This window comes from Fundulus heteroclitus, chromosome 24 (assembly GCF_011125445.2).
Source record: "Fundulus heteroclitus isolate FHET01 chromosome 24, MU-UCD_Fhet_4.1, whole genome shotgun sequence".
NCBI lineage: Eukaryota > Metazoa > Chordata > Actinopteri > Cyprinodontiformes > Fundulidae > Fundulus > Fundulus heteroclitus.
This window is the reverse complement of record NC_046384.1, coordinates 11,240,685-11,266,512: the sequence shown is the minus strand read 5'-3', so window position 1 is coordinate 11,266,512 and position 25,828 is coordinate 11,240,685. Positions and strand designations below refer to the sequence as shown.

General features: G+C 43.6%; 1 protein-coding gene across 2 annotated transcripts in view; it reads left to right on the top strand.

Moving 5' to 3' along the window:
* The first annotated feature begins 8,057 nt into the window (after window positions 1-8,057).
* The window catches only part of LOC105917423 (transcription elongation factor A N-terminal and central domain-containing protein), a 42,750-nt gene continuing 24,979 nt past the window's right edge, over window positions 8,058-25,828 (top strand). The window contains exon 1 of one of the 2 annotated variants that reach the window (XM_036128359.1): window positions 8,058-8,100. In XM_036128359.1, the coding sequence (XP_035984252.1) occupies window positions 8,073-8,100 (28 nt within the window). In that variant the 5' untranslated portion in view covers window positions 8,058-8,072. The remainder of the gene's footprint in view (window positions 8,101-25,828) is intronic. The other variant, XM_036128360.1, reaches the window with a different exon arrangement.

The window sequence follows — 25,828 nt, the reverse complement described above, 5'->3', positions numbered from 1 at the left end:
TGAACTCTCGGCTGCTCCTTTTGGCGACATCGCACGGACTCTAAAGACATTTAGCCTTGCAGAACAAACGCTTGCATCACTTTCAGGTTTTCTGAGGTTTTAAGCTAAGATTTAATGAGTAAACCCTTTAGCCAAGACTGCTTTTGTGCAAGATCCAGGAAGTAGATGGTGTTCAGTGGGCTAAAAGCTACACTTATGTTGACTAAACTCAAGCTAGGGTTACCGAACTAATTAAGCTCCACTAGCCTACAATCTTTAGATCAATGGTCTAATACTCCAACACCAAGCCAATATTGGCTAAGGAGAGCTCTGCATCGACTACATGCTGGTGTCTGTTCAGCCATTGGCCTCGGGTGTAGGGCAAGGGACATTGGCCCTCAAGGGTTTGGGTTTGAGACCACTGGTTACTGAAATGGCTGAATTCCCTCATCCCCTGTTATCCAGAGGCCTGGCATGATGCCCTGTGATTAGCTTTTTAGGTGTCTGGTTGCAGATCTCAGGCACTTCAGTATCTCAGTACTCTACGCTCTATAGTTGTACCTGCGTTGGTCTGCAGTAGTGTTACATCCTGGCCTGACCCAGAACGCAGCGTGTAGCCTCTGCTGGAGATTAACTTGGCCCTGGTCCTAAATTAGCCGCTCGGTACCAGGTCAGTAGCACGGCGTTGCTTAAAGAGCTGCTCCATATATCGCCCAAGGTGTGGTTTACTGCTGGGGGGGCAGAGCGACACTGTCAAGCAAACGGGCACCGGACGTAAAAACCCACACTTGGTCAATGCAGAGAATGGCCTTTATCCCTTTAAATTACGTTTGATCTTAGGAAACGTTAGTCAACAAATCTTAGACGCTAATGTAAGTGGATTACTGTCCAATCAGCTGCTCCTAATGAGGCGTTAATCTCAGTGGGGGGGGGGAGGATGCCGTAGCTGTGCAGGTTGGTGGGTGAGGGACGAGGCTGGCCTCCACGCGCTCAGATGGGATTACCGCCGCGGCTTTTCCTCGGGCCTTCCAGAGAAAGTGGATTTAAATGTGAAGCAGCTGATGGGGTGGGGTCAGATGTGTCAGCAGCGCGCCCATCCCCACCCGTGTCCTGCCTCGTAACCCGTGGCAACAGCTGCTGCTGAGTCACCGCCTGTCTGGCGTTGGCAGGGCTGGATGCTCGGCGTAGAGCTCGTCTCTCCCCGGCGAGCATCAAACATGTCCTGCTGGCGTGTTTTGAACCAACCCCCTCCTCCCAAGGAGATTATGAATACGCCACGTTCTGCCACTCTGTCTATATTTAGATGTATTTGTCCATCTGGCTCCTGCATTGTTTCTCCGGTGAAGGCATTTCTTTGTTACTGGCACGATTAATCAAACGGCATCCGAAGGGGAAGTCGTCCGCTAATGCAGATCCATTTCCAGGCAGCTAATGGATCTCAGATCTTTGTCTTTCAGCTCTTCTTAAGACAGAAGCTGACCCTTGAACATACTTTTTTTTTTGACCACCGCCAGCGTTTCAAATTGTCTTAGAGAACATTTTTGGCTGGTTGTTCCCACGTCGGCAGAGTGAAGCTCGTTCAAAGGAGATGTATTTTCTTGTCTGTTGGTCTTGTTTTCCCAAGACAACGGAGCTAATCACGTCACGTTCATCTGATTATCTTGAGAAATTTGTCTTCTCGGAAATCCAGAAATTATTAAGAGTGATCAGAAGCAAGATAATTAGCCCCCGAAACAGGTGCTAGTCTAACAAGACAATTATATATCTAAATAGCTATTGTTATAACACTCCTATTTAAAATATAGACATAACTCTTCACATTTAAAACATGACTGCTGATTTCTGCAATGACAACAATTAGAAAAAAAACGTTATTTATGTTTGATCGATAGACAATTAGACATTTAAGGCGGTCCCAACTTGACCTAGGAAAAAAGTGCTAATTAGCTTGAGATAATTAATGCTGTAATCATATTGAGATATCAAGATAAAGCAGAAACAGATGTGGTTTTGAAATATAAAGAAAAATCATTATTTATCTTGAGGTAATTTAATGAAAACAGGGTTTCCATCCATGACCACACCCAGCTTTATAAGTGTTAGATATTAGCATGAGAAAATACCCCGTGTCATTGAGATAAGCAGATTTACATCTAATAAAGTGACCATCTGGATACTATCATGACAAAACAGGCTGCTTTGTTTTAAAACTTGGAGGGAATTATTTTATTTCGAGGTAGCGTTCGACTGCTAATGAGTCGACCTGGGCCCAAATAGCTAAATCTCGAGATAGCAAGATAATTAAACGACAAATGAGTACCACTGCCCCAAGATAATCGAATACTAAACATACCATGTGTACACAAGCCTTATTATTTGAAAATCTGAAAAAAAAAATAACCGATCACGTGGAGATAAGTTGTACGGCTGACCATTCTAGGGTTCAGGATCGAGACGCTGGCCTCAAATCATAGGCTGCGTTCACACTGCAGCCTGAAGTGACCCAATTCCGATTTTTTTTGCCCATATGCGACCTGGATCTGATCTTTTTATGACAGTCTGAACAACACAGATTGGATTTTTTCAAATGCGACCCAGGCCACTTGGATATGTGGTCCTGAATCCGATACATATCTGATCTTTTCAAATGCGACCTGTGTCTGTACGGCCGGGTCGCATTTATCCGACCTGTACGTCACCGATACTCGACAAGCGTCACTATTCTGCGTCCTGCTATGCAGAAGCGGGAAGAAAGACGACATCCATAGCGGACTACAATGAGGAGAGCAGTCAATGGAGGAAAAGAAAATAAATTAATGACCGCAAAATGCACGCCAGCATTAAAATCCATGTTTACTTCCGCAAACACTGAGGACGCTTGCTGCGTGTGACGTCATCGCGTCCTCCAGTGCGCATGCGGGACACTTAGGTTGAACGCATTCAGTTCACACAGGAGATCACATACAAGTCACATATATTTGGAAATGTGAACGGACACGCAAAAAAATCTGATTTCACAAAAAAAAAAATCGGAATTGAGCATCAAGACCTGCAGTGTGAACGTAGCCTAAAAGACGTCCAGCATTGATGGACACCTTCCCTACGGATCAGGACAGCGACAGTAAACCACTGAACTGGGTGTAGCACTGGGACTACACTTGTTTGGACCACGAGTATTCTTGTTATGTTGATATAATGACTCGTTCTTTCCCAAGCTAACGGTATAAGAGGAGTTTGGCGGTCTTGACGATACAAAATGGCTAAGATCTTAAGAAAGGCCCATGAAAATCGGCAGTATCAGGTACGACCGACGTCGCATTCCTTGAGAACAGCTTCATGGCCTGACCTCCGTACCTAAACACAGTCCCCCTGACTCTTCCTCTCGGCTCCGCCGGGGCCTTGCGTTCGTTTTCGCTGTCCGTCCCTCTCAGACAAAGACAAACCCCGAGTCTGCTGTGGATTTCCATGGCAACTGCCCATTCAGGAGCCGCATTTGCTGTGTGACTGCACGCTAACACCTGGCCATTACCATTAATAACATCCTCCCGCGCTCTGTCAGCCGACGGGGCTCGCAGAGACGCAGGCTTGACAGGAAATGGATGTTTCTGGCTTCCTGTCCAAAGCGTGTCTCCTGGTTCCGTCTGCTTGTTTCTTTCCGCCTCTGGACCTACGGCAAGACAACACACACACAAAGAAAGCGGCAACTGTGCAGCATTTGTCCGTTCTTCGTCCGCTGCTGTGTTAGAGGTCATCCAACCCAGCTGCTCCCCGCTGCTGCTTTTTTTTCTTTCTTTTTTTTAGTCGACATATGGCGATGTCCAGCGTATGGGTTCGGCCTGAAATCTAATAGGATTCTCAAAGCAGACGGGGACTCCCACAACGTCATATGGTTGAAACCAGAGCTGGACGTGAGCTTTTAATTAAGTCAGGGAAAACATCAGAACAAAAGTGACACAGTCAAGGCCCCTGTTTTTTTTTTTTTTTGTTATCTAAAATAATATTTTATTTAGACTAACTTGAGATTTTGCAGGGGCAGACCGACTCAAAAGCAGTGCATAAACAGGGAGGAGGGAAGATGAAGCTAGGAGGGAAAAAAATCTGAGAGGTCCGGCGTGCTTTTAGCCACAGCTGCTGTCTTTTAGGGAAAGTCCCCGGGAGCTTTGCACATCAAGCTGACTCAGTGTCTGTGAACGTTACTTTTCAAGTCTTAAAACACATTATTGATTGGATTTAGGTCTGAACTTTGACTAGGCCAGTGTAACACATGGATACACTGCAAAAAGAGAACTAAAAATAAGTACAATATTCTTGAAATGAATGTATTTACCCTTGATTTGAGCAGGTAAATAAGATTATTTGCCAATGGAATGAGTATTTTTTACCCTTAAAATAAGATAATTAGATATACTGCACTTGAAATAAGATAATGGAGACGAATTGTTCCTATTTTAAGTGCTAAAATCTTATTCCATTGGCAAATAGTCTTATTTACCTGCTCAAATCAATGGCAAATACATTCATTTCAAGAAAATTTTCCTTGTTTTTAGTTATATTTTTGCAGTGTATGCTTTGATCCGAACCCTCCGGTGTGTTCAGGGTCGTCGCCCCTGCTGGAAGGGGAACCTCCGCTCTAGTTTTAGGTATTCCTCCTGGACTATCCTCTATTAAGAGGAGTACTCTGTGTAAAAGAGGCATTTTATTTCATCTTTACTATGATGGAGCTACTTTGTGTTGATCCAAAACATCAAACCTAAATGAAATACACTTAAGGTTCTGGTGAAAACTTCAAGGGAACTGAAACCCTTTTCTGGCGAAGAAAGCAACCCGTTCTCTAACTCCAACACAGCAACATGGCCGTGTAACTCCTGGCTGATGGATTTCTGAATCAGCCTATTGTGAAACCAAACACTGGGCTTCCTGCATCAAAAACAGGCCTGCAAAATGTTTCGCAGTCGTGTCCTTTTTTTTTTTTTTTTTTTTTCTTTTTTTGGTGTGCAAGCTGTTTACAGATAAGTGTCGGTCCGCGTCCGGACCCTGCAGGAAAGCAGGAACTGCTGGTTTTTTTTTTCATTCTTTCTTTTTTACTGACCGCTTCTGTGAGGAACGACACAAAACGAGTCTGACACAAAACAAAGGTGACGAAAAGGACTCACTTTTTTTCTCTTCTCGTTTTAAGCAAGGCATACAGGAAGCAGAGAAACAGCTACAACCCCCCCCCCTCTCTCTCTGCAGCTTTAAACGGAGCGCTAACTGCAGTTGCATAAATAGCAATCACATCAGATCTTGTGGGTTGCTGAAAGTCTGCTGTACAGTTGTAGGACGGCTAATTCCAAACATCAACCTGCTAAACCAGAGCCTGGGTGTAAAGAGCAGGTGTGAGGCCATGTTTCAGACGGAGCTGCATGTCTGTGGCTGGGCTTGATTATCCTGGACATGCTCTATTAGTCTGGCCCCAGGTGGAGCCCCCGGTCAATGCTGTCTGCACAATATTCCCCATCGCTTGCTTGTAAACGTATTAGCCAACAGCGTCGCCCAGGAATCGATGCGGCCGCGGAGACAGCAGAGCTCACCCCGACTCACTTTGACTTGTTGAGAGGAAAAATGTAAGCTCTGGGGAGTGATGATGGACCAAAAAAGAGCCCAGTCTGGCTCAGAAGCCACGGCTCAGGCCCTCCCTGCACCTCCTCTTCCTCCTCGCCGAAGACGCCGCAGCAGCGGTGGAGGCTCTGCACTTTTGGTTTCTCTTTTAGCCACTCACGGAGGAAAACTTCTGCTCAGACTCAGGTTGGATGAGCAGCCTCCTCTTGGTAGTGTTTTCACACAAGCGCCGTGAAATGGTTTCATGCTAATGCTAATATTAATGCTAACATCACACCGAGACGGGCTGGGTAAATCAAAAATACGAGGGTCTGATTTGGTCTGTCTTTTGGCCAACTCTAGTTCACATAATTGCTTTAATTGAGCCCCATTGGAGGGTTTCTGAGCGCCAACGGCCCATTTAGGGTCACGCTACCACCTCCAGATTTAGTTTTACATCACTTTTTTTCACATACTACTAGCTATTCTCCTTCGATAAGTCAAACCATGCTTTAAAAAAACAAATTGTCTGCTCTGTTGACTTTTTTTTTTTCCCTCGGACACGTTTCGAGGCTACGACCAAATGTCTGGGTTTTTTTTTTTCACAAGTCCAGGTGCGAGAGCAGAGTCAGAACAAAGCTGGGAGCAAATCCGCACAACAACAGACTAACGAGGTTTACAGGCCCGGCGTGAACGCGTCCTGGCACTCTTGATACGTTTGCGAAGCGCTTGCCAGCAAAAAAAATAAATAAACACAAGCAATATGAAGAAGAAGAAGAAAAAAGAAGACAAACATAACAGCTTTGTGAATTTCAAAGAGCGCTGCAGCAGCAGTGACACCGAGCCGGATTCCCTGGCTCCAAGAATGTTGATCGTGAGCGTTAATTAGCCGGGTAATCCCGGGAGAGAGCTGCTTAATTACTGCCCGTTGGTAATAACAAGCTTTGCCATGCCTTGACCTCATTCAGGTTTTCCCTAATCAGCCAGGGAGTGACATGCAGCGCAGCAGCGTGGGGCGGACGGTCAGAAGGAAGCGTCCCCAGCTCGTCTGGAAACAAAGCGCCCACTCCGGCCTCAGATGTTCCCAACCAGGCTGGCGCTTCGTAATGAGGAGCGATTTCCAGAGAGAGGCAGGATTTCCTTAAAGCTCCCCAGTGTTGTGTGATAACAATGTCCTGATCTGATGCACTGAGAGGCAACGTCTTTAGCCCTGTTAGATGGATCGCCTTTCACAGGTGGAGCTCAGTAAACTCTGCTATCATTTAAAAATACTACTACTTACTATATAGATGCTATACAATGGGGGAAATGTCCCACGTAATTTTGATGAATATGAGTTAAAGCCAGTGAAATGTGGAGTATGACGATAAGGCCAATGATTGCTGCCCTCACGGACGTCTTTGACACTTTCTACAAGGAGGATGAGCTACAAAGGCCATTGCTAAAGAAGCTGTATATAAGTTCATAGAAAGTTGAGTGGAAGGAAGAACTGTGTTGGAAAACGGTCATGTATATTGTTCTTTAAAAAACAATGGATATCCATTGACTTTAAGTTATGGTGATGATAATTAATGGAAATCACAGCCTGAAACGTTTCCCTCTGTCGTTCAGAAATCCTCAAACCAGGTTTCCTTTTGGTAAGAAATTATTGAGATTAATGCACTTTTTGCCGATACTCTGGTTTGTTGGGATCCATCTGTATAAATCTTCTGAACATGTCTGCCTTCTCCAGCTTCTCGGGGTGGTGATGTGTGCACTGGGTAAAAAAAAGTGTTGAATCTGTCAGTGATACAAATTTGCCGCTTTCCCTCAAGCCCCGCTGAATCAAAAACATTTATTGACAACATAATGGTAATTGTTCTTTGGTTCGCAGTGGTTTGGTTATCTGACACACCCTCTGGACAAGTCCCAGCCAGCATTTCAGAGTTCACGTTTAAACAGGAATGGCGAGGTTTGGAGGCCCACTCAGTGCAACGTGTTGAAAGATATCACGACAAGGGCCGGCCTTGTTTCGCCCTTATTTTCGAGTTTGTTCCCTTGTGTCAGGCTTTACACTCTTTACACATTTTACTCATTCCATTTGTGTTGGCTTCTGTTCATGGAGTCCTTCAGAATCCCCTTGTCCCCAGATCAAGCCACCGCTCAGCTGCCGTGCGTTCTGCTGATTGAACTCACCTGGTTCCTGTGACCCGGATCAGTTTAGAACAGGAGGGGTTTACTTTACCTTACCTGCCATACCATAGTTCTTGCTGTGCTGTTTTTCTAAGTAAACCTTCTTGCCAAACCTCTTTTTCTGAATTAGGGTCCTGCACCTACGTCTCAAAGAATCCCAGAAGCGTGACTTCTGCATGCATGGATGGGCTGATGGGTGGACGGACCGAACAGATGGATGTGTCAGTGGATGAATGCCGCGATGCAACGGACTGATGGATGCCATAGACAGGTTGATGGGTGAACGCACCGCCGCCTCGCGTTGCAGGAGCAGATTTATAACCCTGATCTTCTGCACAGTCTCCATGGCGTTTGGCTGTGCACACCACGCAGGTGAAACACCTCAGGACATATATTCAGTTAATGTTGCACAAGTGCTGATTGACGATTTAGATTCAGAAAGGACCGTGTATCTATTTTTTTATTTTTCCTGCCCGGGCTGTCCTGGTTTAGCTGCGCTCCTCGTGCTGTAATTACTGAAAACTGCAGGGCTCTTGCCTCACGCCGCTGCTGCTGCCGCTGCTTGCACATTAAACCAGGAATGAAGGCTGGTTCTCGGTAGAGTTGCCAGTTTCTGCGTTATCAGGGTGGAGCCGCTCTGATAAATGAACGCCAGCGTCTGTTACTTTCTAACAGTACCCCTCTGTTCTCTGTACATGACCCGAAGGAAGATTTACTATTGCATACATGAGAAGCATGAAATGTATGTTTTACTGCCTGAGGCCCTGAGGTTAATCTTACAGATACTACACTGCACTACAAAAGCGGAACTAAAAATAAACTAGAATTGGAAAAATATTTTCTTAAAATGAGTCTATCTGTCCTTGATTTGAGCATCTAAATAAGATGATCTGGCAATTGAATACGATTTTTGCACTTAAAATAGAAACAACTCATCTCCATCGTCTTATTTCAGGTGCAGGATTTATAATTATCTTATTTTAGGGGTCAACATACTCATTCCATTGGCAGATAATATTGTTTACCTGCTCAAATCAAGGACAAAACCCCAAATTTTAAGAACATTTTACTTATTTTTAGGTCTGTTTTTGCAGTGTACTACACTATAGCCTAACTCACTGCTCACTCCATCTTATTGTTTCTCATGGTTAAACTTGCTAATCATGTTACATCATATGGATATTGCTCAAACATTGTTTCTCAAGGGGTCGTGTCACAACACATCGCTGGTGTCTGAAATGTACGACGATGTTATCACCAAACACTTTAATGACTCATGCTAGCCTGAAATACGTTTCGCACTTAATGATTGTTGGCGTTTGCAGGCGACGCGGCAGCCACGGTACACATAACATCACCGTTCCTATTTGTTTGCCGTCGTCTTTCGTTTTTTTTTTTTTTTTTTTTCATATCTGCTGGCAAGGTCAGGTTGGAGGCGATAATGCTTGTTTTCATAGCAGTGAGTCACTCGAGGCCAGGGCTAGCTGGACAGTGTCAACAGCAGCTATGTGGCATCCTCGCAGGACAAAGTGGGACAAGTAGGCTGAAGTAATTAACACTAAATTCAATACAAAGATGGAAAAGTTGTTTACAGAGATGATCCTCGGTGTGTCCATGCAGCCAAAATGATTACTACAGCTGCAAATATGCAGCAGTCGACAGCTGGTATTTGTTAAAATAAAAAAAACGAACAGTTTTTGTCAATTGTTTGCCATTTGTCTCCTTCACCATTTAGTACAGTTGCAGTTTTTCTTTTTATTTTCACTGCACATAAGAGATGCACAACAAACAAATACTTAAATGAGCCTAAATAAGCTGTTGCAAAAGCTGACCAGTTCAAGCTAGCGTGATGGTACAGTCAGGAAATATTGTTTATTGCAAAACCTTAATAAAATACATACAATTAATTTACATCACACATTAGATTGTGAAATATAATTATTCCAATCATTAATTCATCATAAGTACTTAGACACATAAATTGTTATGTAATGAGGAACTTCTTGCGTAGAACATTTGCTATTTGTGGGTTTAAAATGGAAGTAAGAAGAGAGAAAATTCTGCATGGACTTTGTTTTTTCTCCCTGTGCCTCCAAAAACACAACTTAACTTAATTAATTAGTCTCCCTCCAAATTAGGCACGAGTGTGTGCATGATTTTTTTTCCTGTGATGGACTGGTGACCAGTCCAGGATCTAACCCACCTCTTGCCTAATGACAGCATCACCTTGGTATGAGATGCTGCAATTCGAAATGTTAGCATTGTCGCAGTTCTTTAACATTAGCATAACGTGCTATTAACTGCAATTAATAAATAAAATAGTGGGGTGGGGATTGTCAGATACATTATAAAGATCAAGACTGAAGAAGTTGTTAAAGTTTTGTCAAACTAGTGATTCAGAATTCACTGGAAACGCAGATCATATATCAATTGCTAGCTAGCTAGCTAGCTAGCAAGCTAATGACACCTGTATGGAAGCTGTTTTCATTTAATGACCAAACATGGACCCAAAAAGATATTTCCAAGATAATGACAATACATATTGGACAATGTTTAAAGGGAAAATGCTGTTTTGCCTCGCCTATTATTATGGTCATCTTTTAAAAAACTATCATAATTTGTTTCTCTCATTAAGCTAAGCTAACGGCAAAGGCAAAATCCATGTTTAATATATTACTCTGAAACTTTAGCAGTGGAAAAAAGCTTAATTTCTCTAAGCTCAAAGTTGTGTAGCCATTTGATAATTGTATAAGCAGAGTTTCTCTTCAGGCGGCTGTAGTTACTCTGGGACAGGCCCTTGATTTTGGTCCTATAAATGTATTTTTTTCTGGATTAATCGAATGAAACGAAACAGATTATTGTGCATGCAGAAACACACGGAACCCTGAATTTTAACCTAAAGACCTATGCACGCGTTCTCACAGGAACCGAGAGATTTTAACCGTGAAAATGCAGATTTGTTTTTCTTGGTGGGGGTGGTGGGAGGGGGGGGGAGCTATTTTCACCTCACTCTGACATTTATGAAGCTTTTTAGATCACAACAGGATGCTAAAAATGTATGCACTGAAATACGACGGTTGCCAAGACAGTGCGTTGTGTGATTTTAAAAACACTGCACACTGTGAGAAGGGGTGCAGGCTCTTTGTGTTGACTACAGAGGAAAAATGAGGCAGGTTTATTTTCGTTAAGCAAAAGCAGATTCCCTCTGAGGAACGTCAAGGACAAGCAATGACAATCCAGACAGCAGAAAGTTGGATTCAACAGTTCCTCTGACATTTGTGGAATTTTGTTGCGTCTTGAACAGCTCCTTCTCTTTTTTTGGGGGGGGGGGACTCATCATACTACTATTAAAATCTACATGAAAATTAGGTACTGTTCTCTTTCGGTGGCTTGAATAAGGATGTGGATTTTGAGGAAGTTGTAAAAGGGGCTTCCACTCCCTGAGGGACCTCCAAAGAGATTGCTGTCGTGATCAGTGTGGGAATCAAAATCTCTTGAATTATTCAGACCTCCCAGATCACAGCCTGACCTTCGACCCTGCTCCGGTTCCCAACAGAAATCAACATAACCATGAGATTCAGTACCCTTTTTATAGAAGTTCAGAAAATGGATCTGCAGTTTAAAATGTGACTCCTTGCCGATCCTGACTGAAGCCAAGATTGAAGCTCGGTTTCTCGGGCCTCCCGAATCCCCCAGCAGGCCTTTCAACGCTGCGCATGTGGCTTTTATGAAAAGACCTTTTGTGTTCTCGGTCAGCTCAAAAGGAGAAGGACTTCCACTTCCTCTCAGTTAATATTGCACCCGCTGTTTTTGGAAGCAAGTGACCAGAACCGGCCCGTTCGAATCAACAAACATCACCCCATCGTTTTGAGTGTTACAAGAAGTCATATAAGAGATTATTTTAGTGCCGGCGAGAATGGAGAAGTTGCGACGCGACTTTGATACGGCGATACCAGCGCCAGGAGGCTGCCTCAATGGCAACAAACATGGTGGGGATGATTCCCAGCCTGTCTAAACAGTAAACGCATCTCAGTTTTATGGGTTAGCCCAGGGAGCGTTAATGCTTCTGCCTGTTGTGAAAATAAATGTCAGGGGGGGAAACTGATGTGGTAGTGGGTTCGGGTTGGCGTTCTGTGCAGCATGTTGCTCGTACCAACGTCTTGCACGTCCCACGCCGACTCTTTACTGCTTTCTCGTTGTAAAAAATAACGGCCGCAGACACACTGTCCTTTTGTCCTGAATCATCCAAAGTCCCAGACTGAGTGTCTGATAGTGTATGAGTAACATAGGTCAACACCCAATCAATAAAGATAACCGGACCTGATTTTCTTCAGATGAACAGACAATGCCTTGCTCATGAGCTCTTTTGGTTTCCGTTACCTGGAAGTCATGATCATCAAAGTTACAGCCATAAAAGGTTGAAATATCTCACTCTGTGTGATAAATCTAGTTAATATTTTAGTTTCACTTTAAGGAAATGGTGACAAAGATCTTTTGATCCAATGTTCAAGTCTGGATCTAAGGGTCTGCATCACCAGGCCTGAGCTGAAGATCCAGGGCAATAGGTCTCACAGACTGGGGTTGAAAACCCTCGTTTTAAACTATTCCCCAGTAATTCTGACTGTATTTTTAAGTTTTATTTGTCCTGGAGGAAGAACCTTTGACCCTATCTCAAGTCTTTTGCTTCCACTAATGGGTTTTCTTCAGGGCTTGTCCTATATTTAGCTGGGGAAAAAAGCAAACAAAGAAAAATTCATCCTTGCTGCATGCACTGCAAAAATGGAACTAGAAATAAGTAAAATGTTCTTAAAATTTGTGTATTTGTCCTTGATTTGAGCAGGTAAATAAGATGATTTGCCAATTGAATAAGATTTTTGCACTTAAAATAGGAACAATTCATCCCCATCATCTCATTTAAAGTGCAGGATGTCTAATTATCTTATTTTAGGGGTAGAAATACTCATTCATCAGATCATCTTATTTACCTGCTCAATTAAAGAATAAATACACTAACTTTAAGAACATTTGACTTATTTTTAGATCCGTTTTTGCAGTGTGCTACTGCCATCATCTTTCACAGTGGAAATGGTGCATTCGATGTGTTTCCTTTCGTATATTGCATTTCACATGTAAGCCGAAAGGCTCTCACCTGACCAGAGCATCCTCTTTCCCACGCGTGCCGAAGAAGGTGAGTTTTGAAGGCAACTAGTTTCACTTGGTTTTATTTTGGGTTTGGTCTTTCTATGTGAAAAATCCTGATTAAAACACATTGTAGTGACTGTGATGTATTGCAATACGAAAAAGTTGCTGTAAAGTGGCATCCCGTGGATCGTAAATACAAAAGTACAGCTGGAGGCTGTTCTTTGAGGCTGTAGTAGCAAAGTTATGTTTGTGGTTGCAGGTTTTCTGCTGGCGCGAGCATACAAGGAAGTGAAGGAGGTGATTTCTCTTCCTGTTTTCGGATTTTGAGTCTTTGCCTCGGCTGCACTCCTCTTGCCAAGCGAGTATCAAAGGTGAGGGCGCTTTGTTCCGAGCTCTTGGTTAATGAGTTATGGAAGTGAGAGGGCAGGAGGCTTGCTCGCCGTAGCCGAAGCTTCCTACGAAAAACAAGCCGTGCGTGAGGGGCCAAACTGTGCAGAAGTTAAATTTGATCAACAATGACTGGGGTGTAAAGAGGATCCATGATGTTATGAAGCGCAGTTGTACTTCCTGCGAGCTTCACCTCCCCAGTTCTCACTTTGCAGCGCTGAGCCGTTGCTTTGTGAAAAGAATCCCAGATGCCAGGGCGCCCCTCCAGAGAAACAGCCGGTCCTTGTGTCATTTTGTCCGTTGAGGCCCCCTCCTCGAATAAAAGCTTTGGTCAGACGTGTGCCTACGATGCCTCCCCTCTCACCCTCCCTCCACAATCCTCTACCGACCCAAGTAGGACTGGACTCTGGCCCAGATGAGCACCGACTTGCCCTCTTTGTGTCAGCCGATCTGGCACAAGAGCACCGCTGGCAGCTTTGACGTTGGGCCGGGATCCAAATGGCACCCACGCCCCCATTGTCCCCCCCCCCCGTGCCCCGTTTTGCCCCCTAAAAATCTCCCCGCGCTTACGAGTAGGCATGCCGCCAGGCCGGGCGCAACGACAATCACAGTGTCAGCGCTGAGCCGTAACTGCCTCATTTGGCCCGACCTTATGTTGCCATTCGTGTCAAAGGGAGGCTGAATTAAGACATGTTTCTTTCTGAATGCAGCCTGTGGATCATAGAGATTTGGGCATAAGCTTGACAGTTTTAATTTAAAGTAGTTGGTTTTCTGGAACGGACTTGTCTTCAGGTCCATCCCAAGTGCTTAACAAATAGGCCAGGTTTATCCTTTCCAAAACCAGGTTGAACATGTGTTTTTGAACATCTGTCCTGTAGGAACGCCCAACTGTGTCCAAATTTCAAATTGCTTGGCCAAATTATTCCCCCCTCAGACGGACAAAACTGTGGACAGAATATCTGTTCTCAGGCTTTTTAGAGCAAGAGTCCCTGTTGGAAAAGCTTCCCAAGTACCATGATACCGAACGAGAAAACAGCAGGATTTGGACTTTCTTGGTTAGTTGTGATATATCGTAAAATAAAAGAAACTAAATTGGTTGGCTCTGCCTATTTGGTAATTTTCCATTTAGTTTGTAGTCAAAAGTAGTAATTTCCTTGTTGAACAGAGGTTTCTTGCCAACCCCATCCTCAAAATCCAACATGGCCACCTGGTCTTCTGGCTCCAGCCTACTCTGCATACCTAGAACCAGAACCAAACATGGAGAAACAGCATTTAGTTCCTATGCTCCACTGATCTGGAACAAACTTCCAGAAAACTGTAAAAGTGCGGAAAGCCTGAGTTCCTTTAAATCGAGATTAAAAACACATTTGTTTAAAATTGCCTTTGAATGTTCCAGTTAAACTGTTTTACTGTTTTTAATGTTCTTTTTTTGTTTCTACATTCCATCCCTACTTGCTTTTATTCCTATTTTTTAATCATGTAAAGCACTTTGCATTGTCTCTGTACTGAATTGTGCTATATAAATAAATTTGCCTAGCCTTGCCTTGCTGACTAAAATGTAGCGACAGCAGCACTAAAACACAGATTCCTTTTGCACTTTAGGCTGTTTTTGTCTCATTAAGTTGCCTTCACAATGCTATACAGTCACCTGCATTTAGTGAACATGCAGCTACAGTGTTTGAAGGATAAAATGCACCGTGACTGGCTTATGTAGTTGGCTAATAGTAGCTAGCTTGGTCACGGAGTATACCAATTCGCCAACCCTGCTGCTGTTATAGTTTTGGAACTGGTTCACACTTTGTGTTTGGTGTTATTCTGACTTTACAGACAAATACAATGACGGCACGAAACACTACTTGTTCATATTTCGCTTCCATCCACTTAATTTTGCACAGACAGGTTTTAAGATTACTTTCTGTGAACATTTCTTTGGAGAAATTGAGGCAAGTGTGATGTTTTTGGCTGCAAATGTCTGTCAAAAACCTATCTGAATACCGCTAAAAGTTGCATAAGGACTACTAGTGGTACTAATGGCACAGTTTGACGGCCATGAGGTTAAAATAATCAGGAACAACCCAAGAACCACCAAGGAGCAAGGCCATAATAGAGGGATATACACTTTGAACATTAATGTGAACAAAGACGAAGGTGGAAGACCATTTTCCAAATTGGCTCCTTCATAGCTCGACTGATACTTGCAGCTGCCCAGATGGGCAAACCAAATGTGTTCTGGAGAAAGCTTCCAAGATCCGATAAAAGATTGATTTTTTTTTTTTATCACGATGGCAAGATGAGTCAAGGTGAAGCTTTCAAACCTAAGACTCACCAGGAGTCAAGCATGATGATGCTGTGGTGCTGTTTCCCCTAACAAGGGAACTGGCGTTTAGCACAAAATCAATAGAATGATGAAGGCGAAGGACTGTCTCCATGTTCTTCCACGTCCCTTCAAACCGATGGCTAGAGGGTCAAAACTTAGAGACAACCGGATGTTCCAGCAGGAAATTTTTAATTTTAACTCTGGATGGATGGAAATTTACAATGATTTCAAACGTAACCATCCAATTCTAGTTTATAAAAATTAATACAGGCTTGTTTAGAACCCAAAAATGAACGGCAACCTTTCCTGTGATGAGTGGTTCCCCGGCACCCTATGTCATCCCCTGAAATACATGTTTATAAGACCTCAGTCCTGCAGCTGGGCGAAAACCAACTGTGCCACCCTGAAGCATTTCAAACCCGCCGTTAAACCTTCTAACTAACAAATTATAAAAACTAAAACCGCACGATGCAAAGGCTAGCCGCTTACTCTTTAACCACAAGCAACAAACTTTAATGGAGCGCTTAATTTCAGCCAAACGTTCAGCAGGGGAGCAAAGCGCCCGGAGAAATGCTGCAGAGAGATTTTTGCTCTGCTGCTGTATTTATTGATATGAGCAGAGTGGGTCTGTGTGCAATAAAAAAAACGGAGAGGTTAAACACTCCAATAGAGAAGAGAACAAACAGATACGACGCCGATCTTCTGAACGAGCCCTCATCAGAATGTAAATGTTTGGATTGGCTGAGAAAGGCCTGAGATGGAGGCCATCTGTTACGCCGTCGATTGTCATACCGATGTAGCCTGGACAGTGCAAGATGTGGGCGGGAAAACTGTTAAAGCGGAGGCCGGAGCATGCAGGGAAAAATAATCTGGACGTATTATAGATGAAGGGTTCTCCAAAAAGGTAGTTTTGGGAGACAGGGAAGCAAATTCCTTCAGGATCTAGCTGGTTTACTGGATAGGACTTTTTGTTGAAATGAAGGAAATAAGCGAGGTTTATGAGGATGTGTATATTACATGAAACTGGCTCTCAGCCGCAGCCAAAATAGTCACAAAGAAAGAGCGAGCCGGGTGAATCCCACTCAATCTTGACCTTGTTTTCATTTGATTAAGCGGGAGTATCCCTCCACGCCGCGGCTTGGAACGAGCACAACTTTGGCCTGAGAGCTGATGGGAAATTTCAGACAAAACAGGGATGGATTAACATAAGAAACACAGGAGGTGGGAGGTGGGGGGGCATTTTAGTGGGATGAGGGTGTACGAAAGAATCCTCTTCTTTCTCCGCCTTCGCTGACCCTCCCCCTCCTGGGGTCAGAGTGGGGTCATTTCCCAGAAACGGGCCCTCCCTCCATTTCTGTCTTTCCAAAACAAAGTCCTCAGAAAAAACACACACACACACACACACAAAAAGCACTCCTAGTCCCAGGAGCTACAAAAAAAACAAAAAAACCTCTGATATCGCCGTATGGGATTCCAGACGCTACTGAAAGTCTAAAGTGTGTGTTTTGAAAGCATTTCTGAAAAAGTGCGAAGCCTCGCTCCCTCTTACACTGGCCGTTGTTGTTCACTCGTTGGCCAAGAGCATGAGTCACGCTGCTGCTTCACTTCACTGTTGTGCATCACACTGAGGGTTTGTAACCAAATCCTTGAAAGCTAACGCAAACAAGTCGACAAAGATTAGATTTACCGAGCCGGAGCGTTACTGCGATTGGTTTGAAACCAAGTTCTACGTCGCAGCAAAACGGGAAACACTCCAGAAATCAGTCCCGACTGTATACTGGGTTCAGTCTGGCCGCTTTGTTAGGTACACTATTTTACCTATTTTACCTCCAGAACTGTCCCTTTCAGCACATGGTTAAAGTTAAATGACATGCAGGATTGTTTCAAATCTGGCGGCACTTTTCTTGAACGCTATAAAAGTTCAAAGACACAAAGTTTTGTCTAGTCAGTTTTCAAGAAGTGTTCTTCAGCACCACCCTGTTGTCCAGATTTGCTCACATCCAGCTCTGGAAAGGCCTGCAGTGGTGCCTGATGCTTTAAAACAAGGGCTTAGCAACAATCTCTTGTTTGTCTTATCTGTGCAGATGAGCCTAAACTCTCTCCAGCCACTGATGGCCGACAAGTCATTTGCAATGCAGAAGCTTGAAAAAGTATGCAAATGGCTGTGGGAGATTGGCAGCAGCTCTCCCATGACCCTGTTTGGATAAACCAGTATAGATAATTGGTGGATGGATGGATGGATGGATGGATGGATGGATGGATGGATGATTTTAAAAATCGGAAAACATCTTGCATGCTAAGTGGATCCAGAGCCCCTGATTCAATACTTTTTAGGCCTTTGTGATAGATTTACACCTGCAGATGTTTTTGTGTATGTCTTTACCAGCCAAGTACATCTAAAGAGGGAACCCCCCCCCCCTCATTCTTATTGCAAAATTGGAAAAATCCAGTCAGATTGGATGGAGAGCATTTTCGAGTGGTAATTTTCTACTTTTGCAACAGATTCTCAGCTGGATATAAACCTGGACTTTGACTAGGCCACTAAAACACTATATCTCTTGCTGGAGGGGGAACCTTGGACCCACTCAACTCTTTTGCAGGCTCTAAAAGGCTTTCTTCCAGGATTAACCTGTATTTTTGCTCCATCTATCGGGTCATATTGATCCTATAAACACCTACATTTTATATTGAGATTAAGTTACACAGACCTTTTTTAATCCACTTCATAATCACGCACTACTTTGCCTGCAGGTTCGTGGTTGAAACTTTATAAATATGTAAAAAGCTCAGCGATAATTATACTGTGTATGCATGCTAAATCTGACTGTAATGGGCCTAAAGTTCATACTGACAAATTGGTACACAGTTTCTAACATGTGCTGCTGAAATAGCCGTCTGTTAAAAGCACAACGCGCTCTCAAAATACAGAAAGTAGCGCTGGCAACCGTTTGCACACTTCCTGTCGCTGTGAATCGTTGAAATATTTACAAGTAAAATCCAATAAATACAAATGTATAGCCGTAAGTAGGCATAATCAGCTCTGTTTGGCATGCAAGGCTCCTGAACGCTTTAAAAGAACCCCATTGACTGGATAGTAGGCGTTAATGACGCCTCAAAGCTCTGGTAGTTTAAGTCTAATGTAAAATATTAGTTTAGAAAGAAAAGCTGACCATGTATGAGCAATTAAAAGCATTTATCCTAGTTAATACTAAAATTCCAACATAATAAACAGCTGTCTCTGTCATGGTCAGATATGACTTCCCTTCAAGTATGATTTAAAAAAACACACCAAAAAGCAAATTATGTATTTATTTATTTTGTAGACTGCGGCTCCCGTCATTCAGGAAAGTGTGTTTAGTTACATCTCCATGTTGTAAAAACTTGCCTCACATTACAAACAGCTGTGTTTTGCCATCTGATAGCCCTTTAAACGTGTCCTGGGTCTTCTGGATTTCTCCAAGCAACTTGAATGGTGTCGTGTTTCATTGCTCCTCCAGCGCTGGAGCCAACACGCCCCAACTTTTCATGGCTGAAATACTTTTTTTTTTCTTTTGCTCCGAATGCCTCGTGGAAACATTTGAATTACAGCTGCATTCTTGTAATGAATGACCAGCAGTGGCCCAGATCGTCTTTCGGATTAGGTTACAATTGAGGTTATATATATTTGATCGGAGCAAATTTCCCGTGGGATGAGTTGTTGTAACTTGTGAAGAGCTGACACAGTTAATGCTCTCTCTCTGTGAAAAGGTATTTCTCCACTTGGCTCCGTTTTTTTTGCACCAATTTTAGTATCCGACAAAGATACATCGGTCAAAAACAAAAGGCAGTTTACGAACAATTGTCATTCAGAAGGGGAGGGGGTATCCATACCAATCTAATGGGAAAGCTGCCCCTTATTAAACCATGAATTAAAATTAATTGACCAAATTTGTGGTTGAATTTCATTAGCGACGCCCATTCCCGATTACTGCCAGAGCTGTAGAAGATTTTACTTTTTTTTAGTTCTATTTTCGCAGTGTAATGTAAGGGGGGAAATTATCTACATCTGAACGGCTGAAAAACAAAACAAGCAAAAGTGGCCTAGTCAAAGAGTAAACGACCTGATACATACTGTGGTTTTAGCTCAAAAGCCCTCCAATGTGGCTCAAAAAAAGCAAATAATCAACCTCCAGTTTCAAACATGATTATTTTTGGGATTTGCACGTGTACGTATGTTACCAACAGCCCTGTCGTGATGAAGAAAGCATGACCAATTACCCAATAGGTGTTTGGACACCGTTTGAGTCAGCGAACGGCCTGAAACATTCCTCTGAGTTAACGGCTTGATGAGATTAGATGCCGAACCGGCCGAACCTCAAGCTTTCCAACAATGTAGCATCTGTTTTTCTCCTGCGGCGTCTGATATGAAGACAATAAGAGGCTGACAGGCCTCGGGCATTCCTGCGCCCACCGCTCATGCAGCCTCACAGGCCCCTCGCAGTCGTCACAAACTAATCACTTTGCACAGGGCCACGAAGGCCGTCGCAAAAACGGGTTGTCACTTTTTGCACGCGTGTGCCATTTCAGGGGCTCGGCCGAATTGGGTGACGGGGAGCGGCCGTTTGGCAGTCGGGTGACGCGGTTCAGTGGGACTCGGAGGCCAGGCTACGATAAGTAGGACAACTGGTGCTTGTAGCAACAATGAGTCTGCGTGATGGTAATGGCAGGAGAGGCCAGACAGAGAGATCTACAAAGCCCGCACTGCAAAAACGGAACTAAAAATAAGTAAAATGTTCTTAAAATGAGTGTATTTGTCCTTGATTTGAGCAGATAAATAAGATGATTTGCCAATGGAATAAGATTTTTGCACTTAAAATAGGAACAACTCATCTCCATCATCTTATTTCAAGTGCAGGATGTCTAATTATCTTATTTTAGGGGTTAAAATTCTCATTCCATTGGCAGATAATCTTATTTACCTGCTCAAATCAAGGACAAATACACTTATTTCAAGAACATTTTACTTATTTTTAGATCCATTTTTGCAGTGCGCTGCTTTGCAGTAATTTGTAACTTGGGGTCTCCACAACAACAAGCGGATGCTGTCTACATGTCAGATTGTTTAGGAGTGATAGATGAAAAAATTTCCAAAGCGTATCGATGAATGAAGAACTCAGGCATCAATGGATAACATCAGATAAAACACACTGGTGACCACATCATTTTTGTCTAAAGTTTGGGTTTTAACATTATGATTGTGTTTTTTTTTAATCCAGTGAGGAGGAAGAAGTCGAGAGAAATGTTCCCTAAGATCTCAAGACTCGAGATCTTACAAACCGGCACCCTACAGATGTATTTAAAAGCCTTGTTTTCATGATCTTTTGTATTCTGCTTTCAGAATGACTGAAAATAATAACTTTAATGTAGAGGTTACTTAGTTTATTTACGCTCCATCTTTTCTAGCTCTGAAATGTGGAAATAAATGCCCTTTAACTGGAACTGTGTGCTTTGTTCAAACGTGACAAAACTGTTGCTTTTCAGGATTACTCTGGGTTGATTTCATTCAGGACTTCAGTTTTATTTATGTAGCGCCAATTCATGAAACATGTCATCTCAAGGCATTTTACAAAGTCAAATTCAATCAGATTATACAGATTGGGTCAGATAGTTTCCTCTCTAAGGAAACCCAGCAGGTTGCATCAAGTCTCTCCAAGCAGCATTCACTCCTCCTGAAAGAGCGTAGAGCCACAGTGGACAGTTGTCTGCATTGTTGATGGCTTTGCAGCAATCCCTCATACTGAGCATGCATGAAGCGACAGTGGAGAGGAAAACTCCCCTTTAACAGGGAGGAAAACATCCAGCAGAAACAGAACCAGGCTCAGTGTGAACGCTCATCTGCCTCGATTGACTGGGGGTTAGAGAAGAAAGAGCAGAGACACAGAAAGCACAGAAGCTCACATTGATCCAGGAATCGTTTTAAAGTTATATGGTATTTTCGGGTGATCTGTCTTCCCTGGACTTTAAAATGTTTGCTTTTATGTTTAATTGCTTGGTTTGAACACAACGAATGAAATAAACATTTAAAATAAAAACCAATAGTGAATAGAATGATGAATAATAAGAAAACCCTTAAATATGGTGGAGGTTCAACGATGATGTGGCGGGAGTAATTTGCTTTTAAAATCCGGTAAAGCTTGTTAAACTGTCAGATTGTGCTACCTCACTAACATAATTTGGTCAAAATTTCCAATAAATGCGTGCCGGTAATTCGGCGGGGCACTTGGAATGATCGCCGAACCTTGTGGGCACGTTTGTCTGAACCCGTTCTGACTCCGCAGACAACCACCAGCCTGTCAAGGGCAACAAACCAACAAGCTATGATGAGCTAATCCAACCTGACAAGATGCTGATCGCACTGAAACGATGGTAGCCAGAGTCTTTAGACAGACATGCAGGTCCTGTCAGGCTTATACGAGGGTTTGTTGTGTGTGTGTGTGTGTGTGTGTGTGTGTGTGTGTGTGTGTGTGTGTGTGTGTGTGTGCAGCCTTTGGCTGGATCTTATATAACGAACAACTGACAGTCAGAAAAACAGTCACAGTAATGAGAACTGAGGCGCCTCAAGGGTATACAAAGCAACTTCTTTAGTTCCTGCTCTTGTCAGAGCTGAGGCTGACACAACTCACCCACATTTTAAGCATTTATCTGTCTCCCTCACCCACTGACATTTAGACTGCATTTACAGGCTGGTGTTACGGCAAGCACATGAAAAACATATTGGGAGGGGAAACAAATGTAGGTTAAAGTTATTGACAGAAAGCTTCCACTTTAGAAATTAACGAACAGCCCTGGTTCTAAGGACTCTTTTCTGAAGCTCAGAACAAATATCCATACTTTTATTTTCAATGTTAAAGTGTTACCTGTTTTGTGGTAGAAGATGGTAAACCAGAACTTGGATTAGTTGAAGCAATCCAACCCTGCTTGGAGCGGTTCAACTCCAAGATCAAGATCCTAACTAGACTAATTAGCAATATGAGCTAAGGTACGTACGCTTCTCTGCATTTTGTTCTTTCAAACCCTTTAGAGTTATTTACAGTGTATTTTAACTGACTAGTTTAACAAATAAAAAGCTTTTGCAGCGAGGCAGCCATATTGGATTTAGAAGTCAGGGTTGTGGAGAAACGAGGGCTGCATCCGAAAAGGTCTAATTGGTAAGGATTGGTAAGTGGAACTGCGTCAGCAGTCGCCACAGTAAGTGCTGTACGAGTAAGGTAGGAGGTAGGAAAAGGAGCCTGTACACTTCCTATTATAGTTCCTTTAGTATAGGGATGAAGAATCCCACAATTATCTGCATGACATGACGTATAAGCACAGCCCAGTGGAGAGAAGAGAACACTTTGTAGTTTTTTATTCCCGGAAGGCTGTAGGCCCGGATTTGACTAGAATCATTCATGTGTGTTTCCGTCATGTAATGATGCATTAAAGGCTGTCCGAAATCAACACAGCAGTCTCAAGAGTTCCTGATGTTGACCCCGGGAAAGGTCAAGGAACAGGAGCTAGGAGCTAGGAGCTACTATCAGAACATTTCAGAAGCTGAGATTGGTCTCCACTCTGCTGCTCTCCTTGCACCGCCTGTCAGTGTAGGCCTGATAGCTACGTGTTTGTGGAATGTATGGCCTATAAATGACCTTATTTCTTCCATGTTCCTTGGACTTCATGAGGCCTCTTGTTCACTTTTCTTCAATAACAACATTTTATTTGGGGGTATGAAAGGAAAAGGGCCCAAAATTAATACGAGCTAGACTTATCTGCGAAATATCCCACTGAGCTACAGTGAAGTTTGTGGTTGTAGCGTGACAAAATGTGACTCTCCATGAGCATTTATGCAAAGTACCGTAGTAGATTAACACAGCCTTTAGTACTTATAGGCCACAGCTTTATGCTTTTGGTGATGCAAGCTACTTCTGTTTATGCTAACTCCAGCTAGCTAGCGTCACCAGTGTGCTCCATAGCTAACATTTACTTTAGCTAGCTAGCTAGCTAGCTAAGAAAAAGCCTGGTAACTGAAGCTGTTTTATAATGTGATGGATTTATTTCTCCTCTTACAAAGTGTAAACCAAAGCAAATTGAAGTGCTGAGACCAACTATTAGCTCTGCTCACATTTGCAACAGGAGCCAAACTTCACCTCTGCCGCTCATTGTCTGTGCGTCTTACAGCTGAACATGTTTCACACACTTCTAAACAACTGGTGACACCTTATCTTTCACAAGTGGTCAGATGCTTTTCAAGCAATGGCACAGTGTCTGCACCGGGTTGCGGAGGAATTGAAAACCGGTGGTTAGAATGGAGGAGAAAAGGTCGCAGGAAAGCGGATCTCTTGATAGAGAAACGTCGAAGAGGCTTGTTTTTATGGGAACGCGAGAGGCAGCCGGGATGTTCTGTCTCGCTCGCTTGGCCCCGGTTTGCACATTCAAAACCCCCATGTGTAAACTTCCTCTAAATCTAAATGACACCGCGCCATTGTTTCCTTTTTTTATTTGAGATCGGTTTGGACTATAAAGCAATAAAACCGAAAACAGACGTGCAGATTTCTCCCCCCCGGCTTCGTGCTTCTCATGCGTTCTCCTTCTTCGTGGAACGGTGGATTTACATCCACCGCACGAGCAGACGGCAAAATCGAGCGAGACTCTAATTTTTTAACACTGCGTTGTCATGGAAATGTTTGCCAGGGCCAAATCTGAGCAGATGGCTCGAGAAAATCAATGGCTGCGACCCAAACGAGCCGATCCGCCGATTTGCCTCAGACTCAGGGGAAAAAGAGGGTTTTGAGCTTGGCCTGCGCTGCGCCGGCTGACAGCGGGTATGCGAGTGTCGGCCGTGTAAGTCGGGTCAAGCGTGCTCGGGCCTGCCGCGCAGGGTTGCTGTCTCCTCTGTGCTTGTGGCTCAGACTTGTCAGGATTTGCCGGCGCAACCTTTTCCTGAATTTTCCTGCTAAGCGGAGGCCCGAGGCCTGGAAATAAAGTCTGCTGAAATGCTGCTGAAGCCTGTAGAAATGCTAAAAAATAAATAAATAAATCAGAACATCTGAACTTTATAGGCAAGTCCTTGCAAGAGCAACCCTGCCTGTTGAAATTCAAAGTGGAAAGTGTAAGGAAAACAATGCGTTGTTCTCCACTTTTTGGTGTACAAACGCCGATCTTGAAGGCGTGGCGTGCATTTGTGACAGTTTGCAGAGCAACCTGTTGCCATAATTACAGCTGCAAGAATTATGCTGCATGTCTCCACCTTGATGTTTGCCGCCGTTGTCCTGCTCTGCTGGCCGACGAACCTCATGTCATCTGCAGCCTCTAAAAGGGTTTTCTTCCTATAGCATGATGCTGCCACCGCCGTGTTTCTGCCCAGTGTTTTTACAAACAGGCTAAAAAGTTCAATCACCTTAGAGACGAAGGGCCTCATGCAATAATGATGGTAACCCTTTGGATCTCTGCAACTTTTCCAGCGTTACCATGGGCCTCATGGCAACTTTCTGTGACCCTCGGACCCTCTTCAGACCTTTACCCATCAGCATTATGTTCCTTGGTCTTATTATTATCTAACAAATCTGAGAGACAATTTTGTTTTCATATGCGCTGCAGTTTGGGATTGTAAGATGAAACATTGAGCCGAATTGTGTGGCTCCGTTTATTCTGTTCAGTGCTTTTGTTCGCATCTTATACCCTTTTTAAAAGATAAAAGACAAAATGTCCTTTTTTTTTTTCCCCCTCCATCTCCATTTTGCTTTCACTGAGTTTATTTGAGAGATAACGTCAATAGAGGCCGACGTGAAAGAGAAAGCACTCAGCCGGGGCGGACCGTCTGCCCCTCAGCGCAACTTTCCAATATTCCCTCTAATCCACCGTGATGCGTCCATGGAGGGCCAGAGCAGTTATCCCGCTTGGCAGCAGCCAATCAGACCTCGCATTATGTAATCCCTGCATTCATATATATGTAGAGGTGCTGCGAGGGCAAGACAAATCCTGGAGGACTGCACAAACACACGTACGCCACATTTTAAAACCTGATTCAGACTCAAGACATCCCCCCGTTTTCTTCTTCTTCTTCCAGCTATTGCTCTCCGAAACGTCCGGCCTGACCTGCCCCAAACTGTGAGCATTCCTCCTGCAGCCCGCCGTCCACCGCCGTGCATTCCTCAGACGTTAGATGGGAATTGCTGCACCCACCGCTGTTGCACTTATGTCATCGCACGCATTGGACGGGTGTTAAAGGTGATGCCGAAA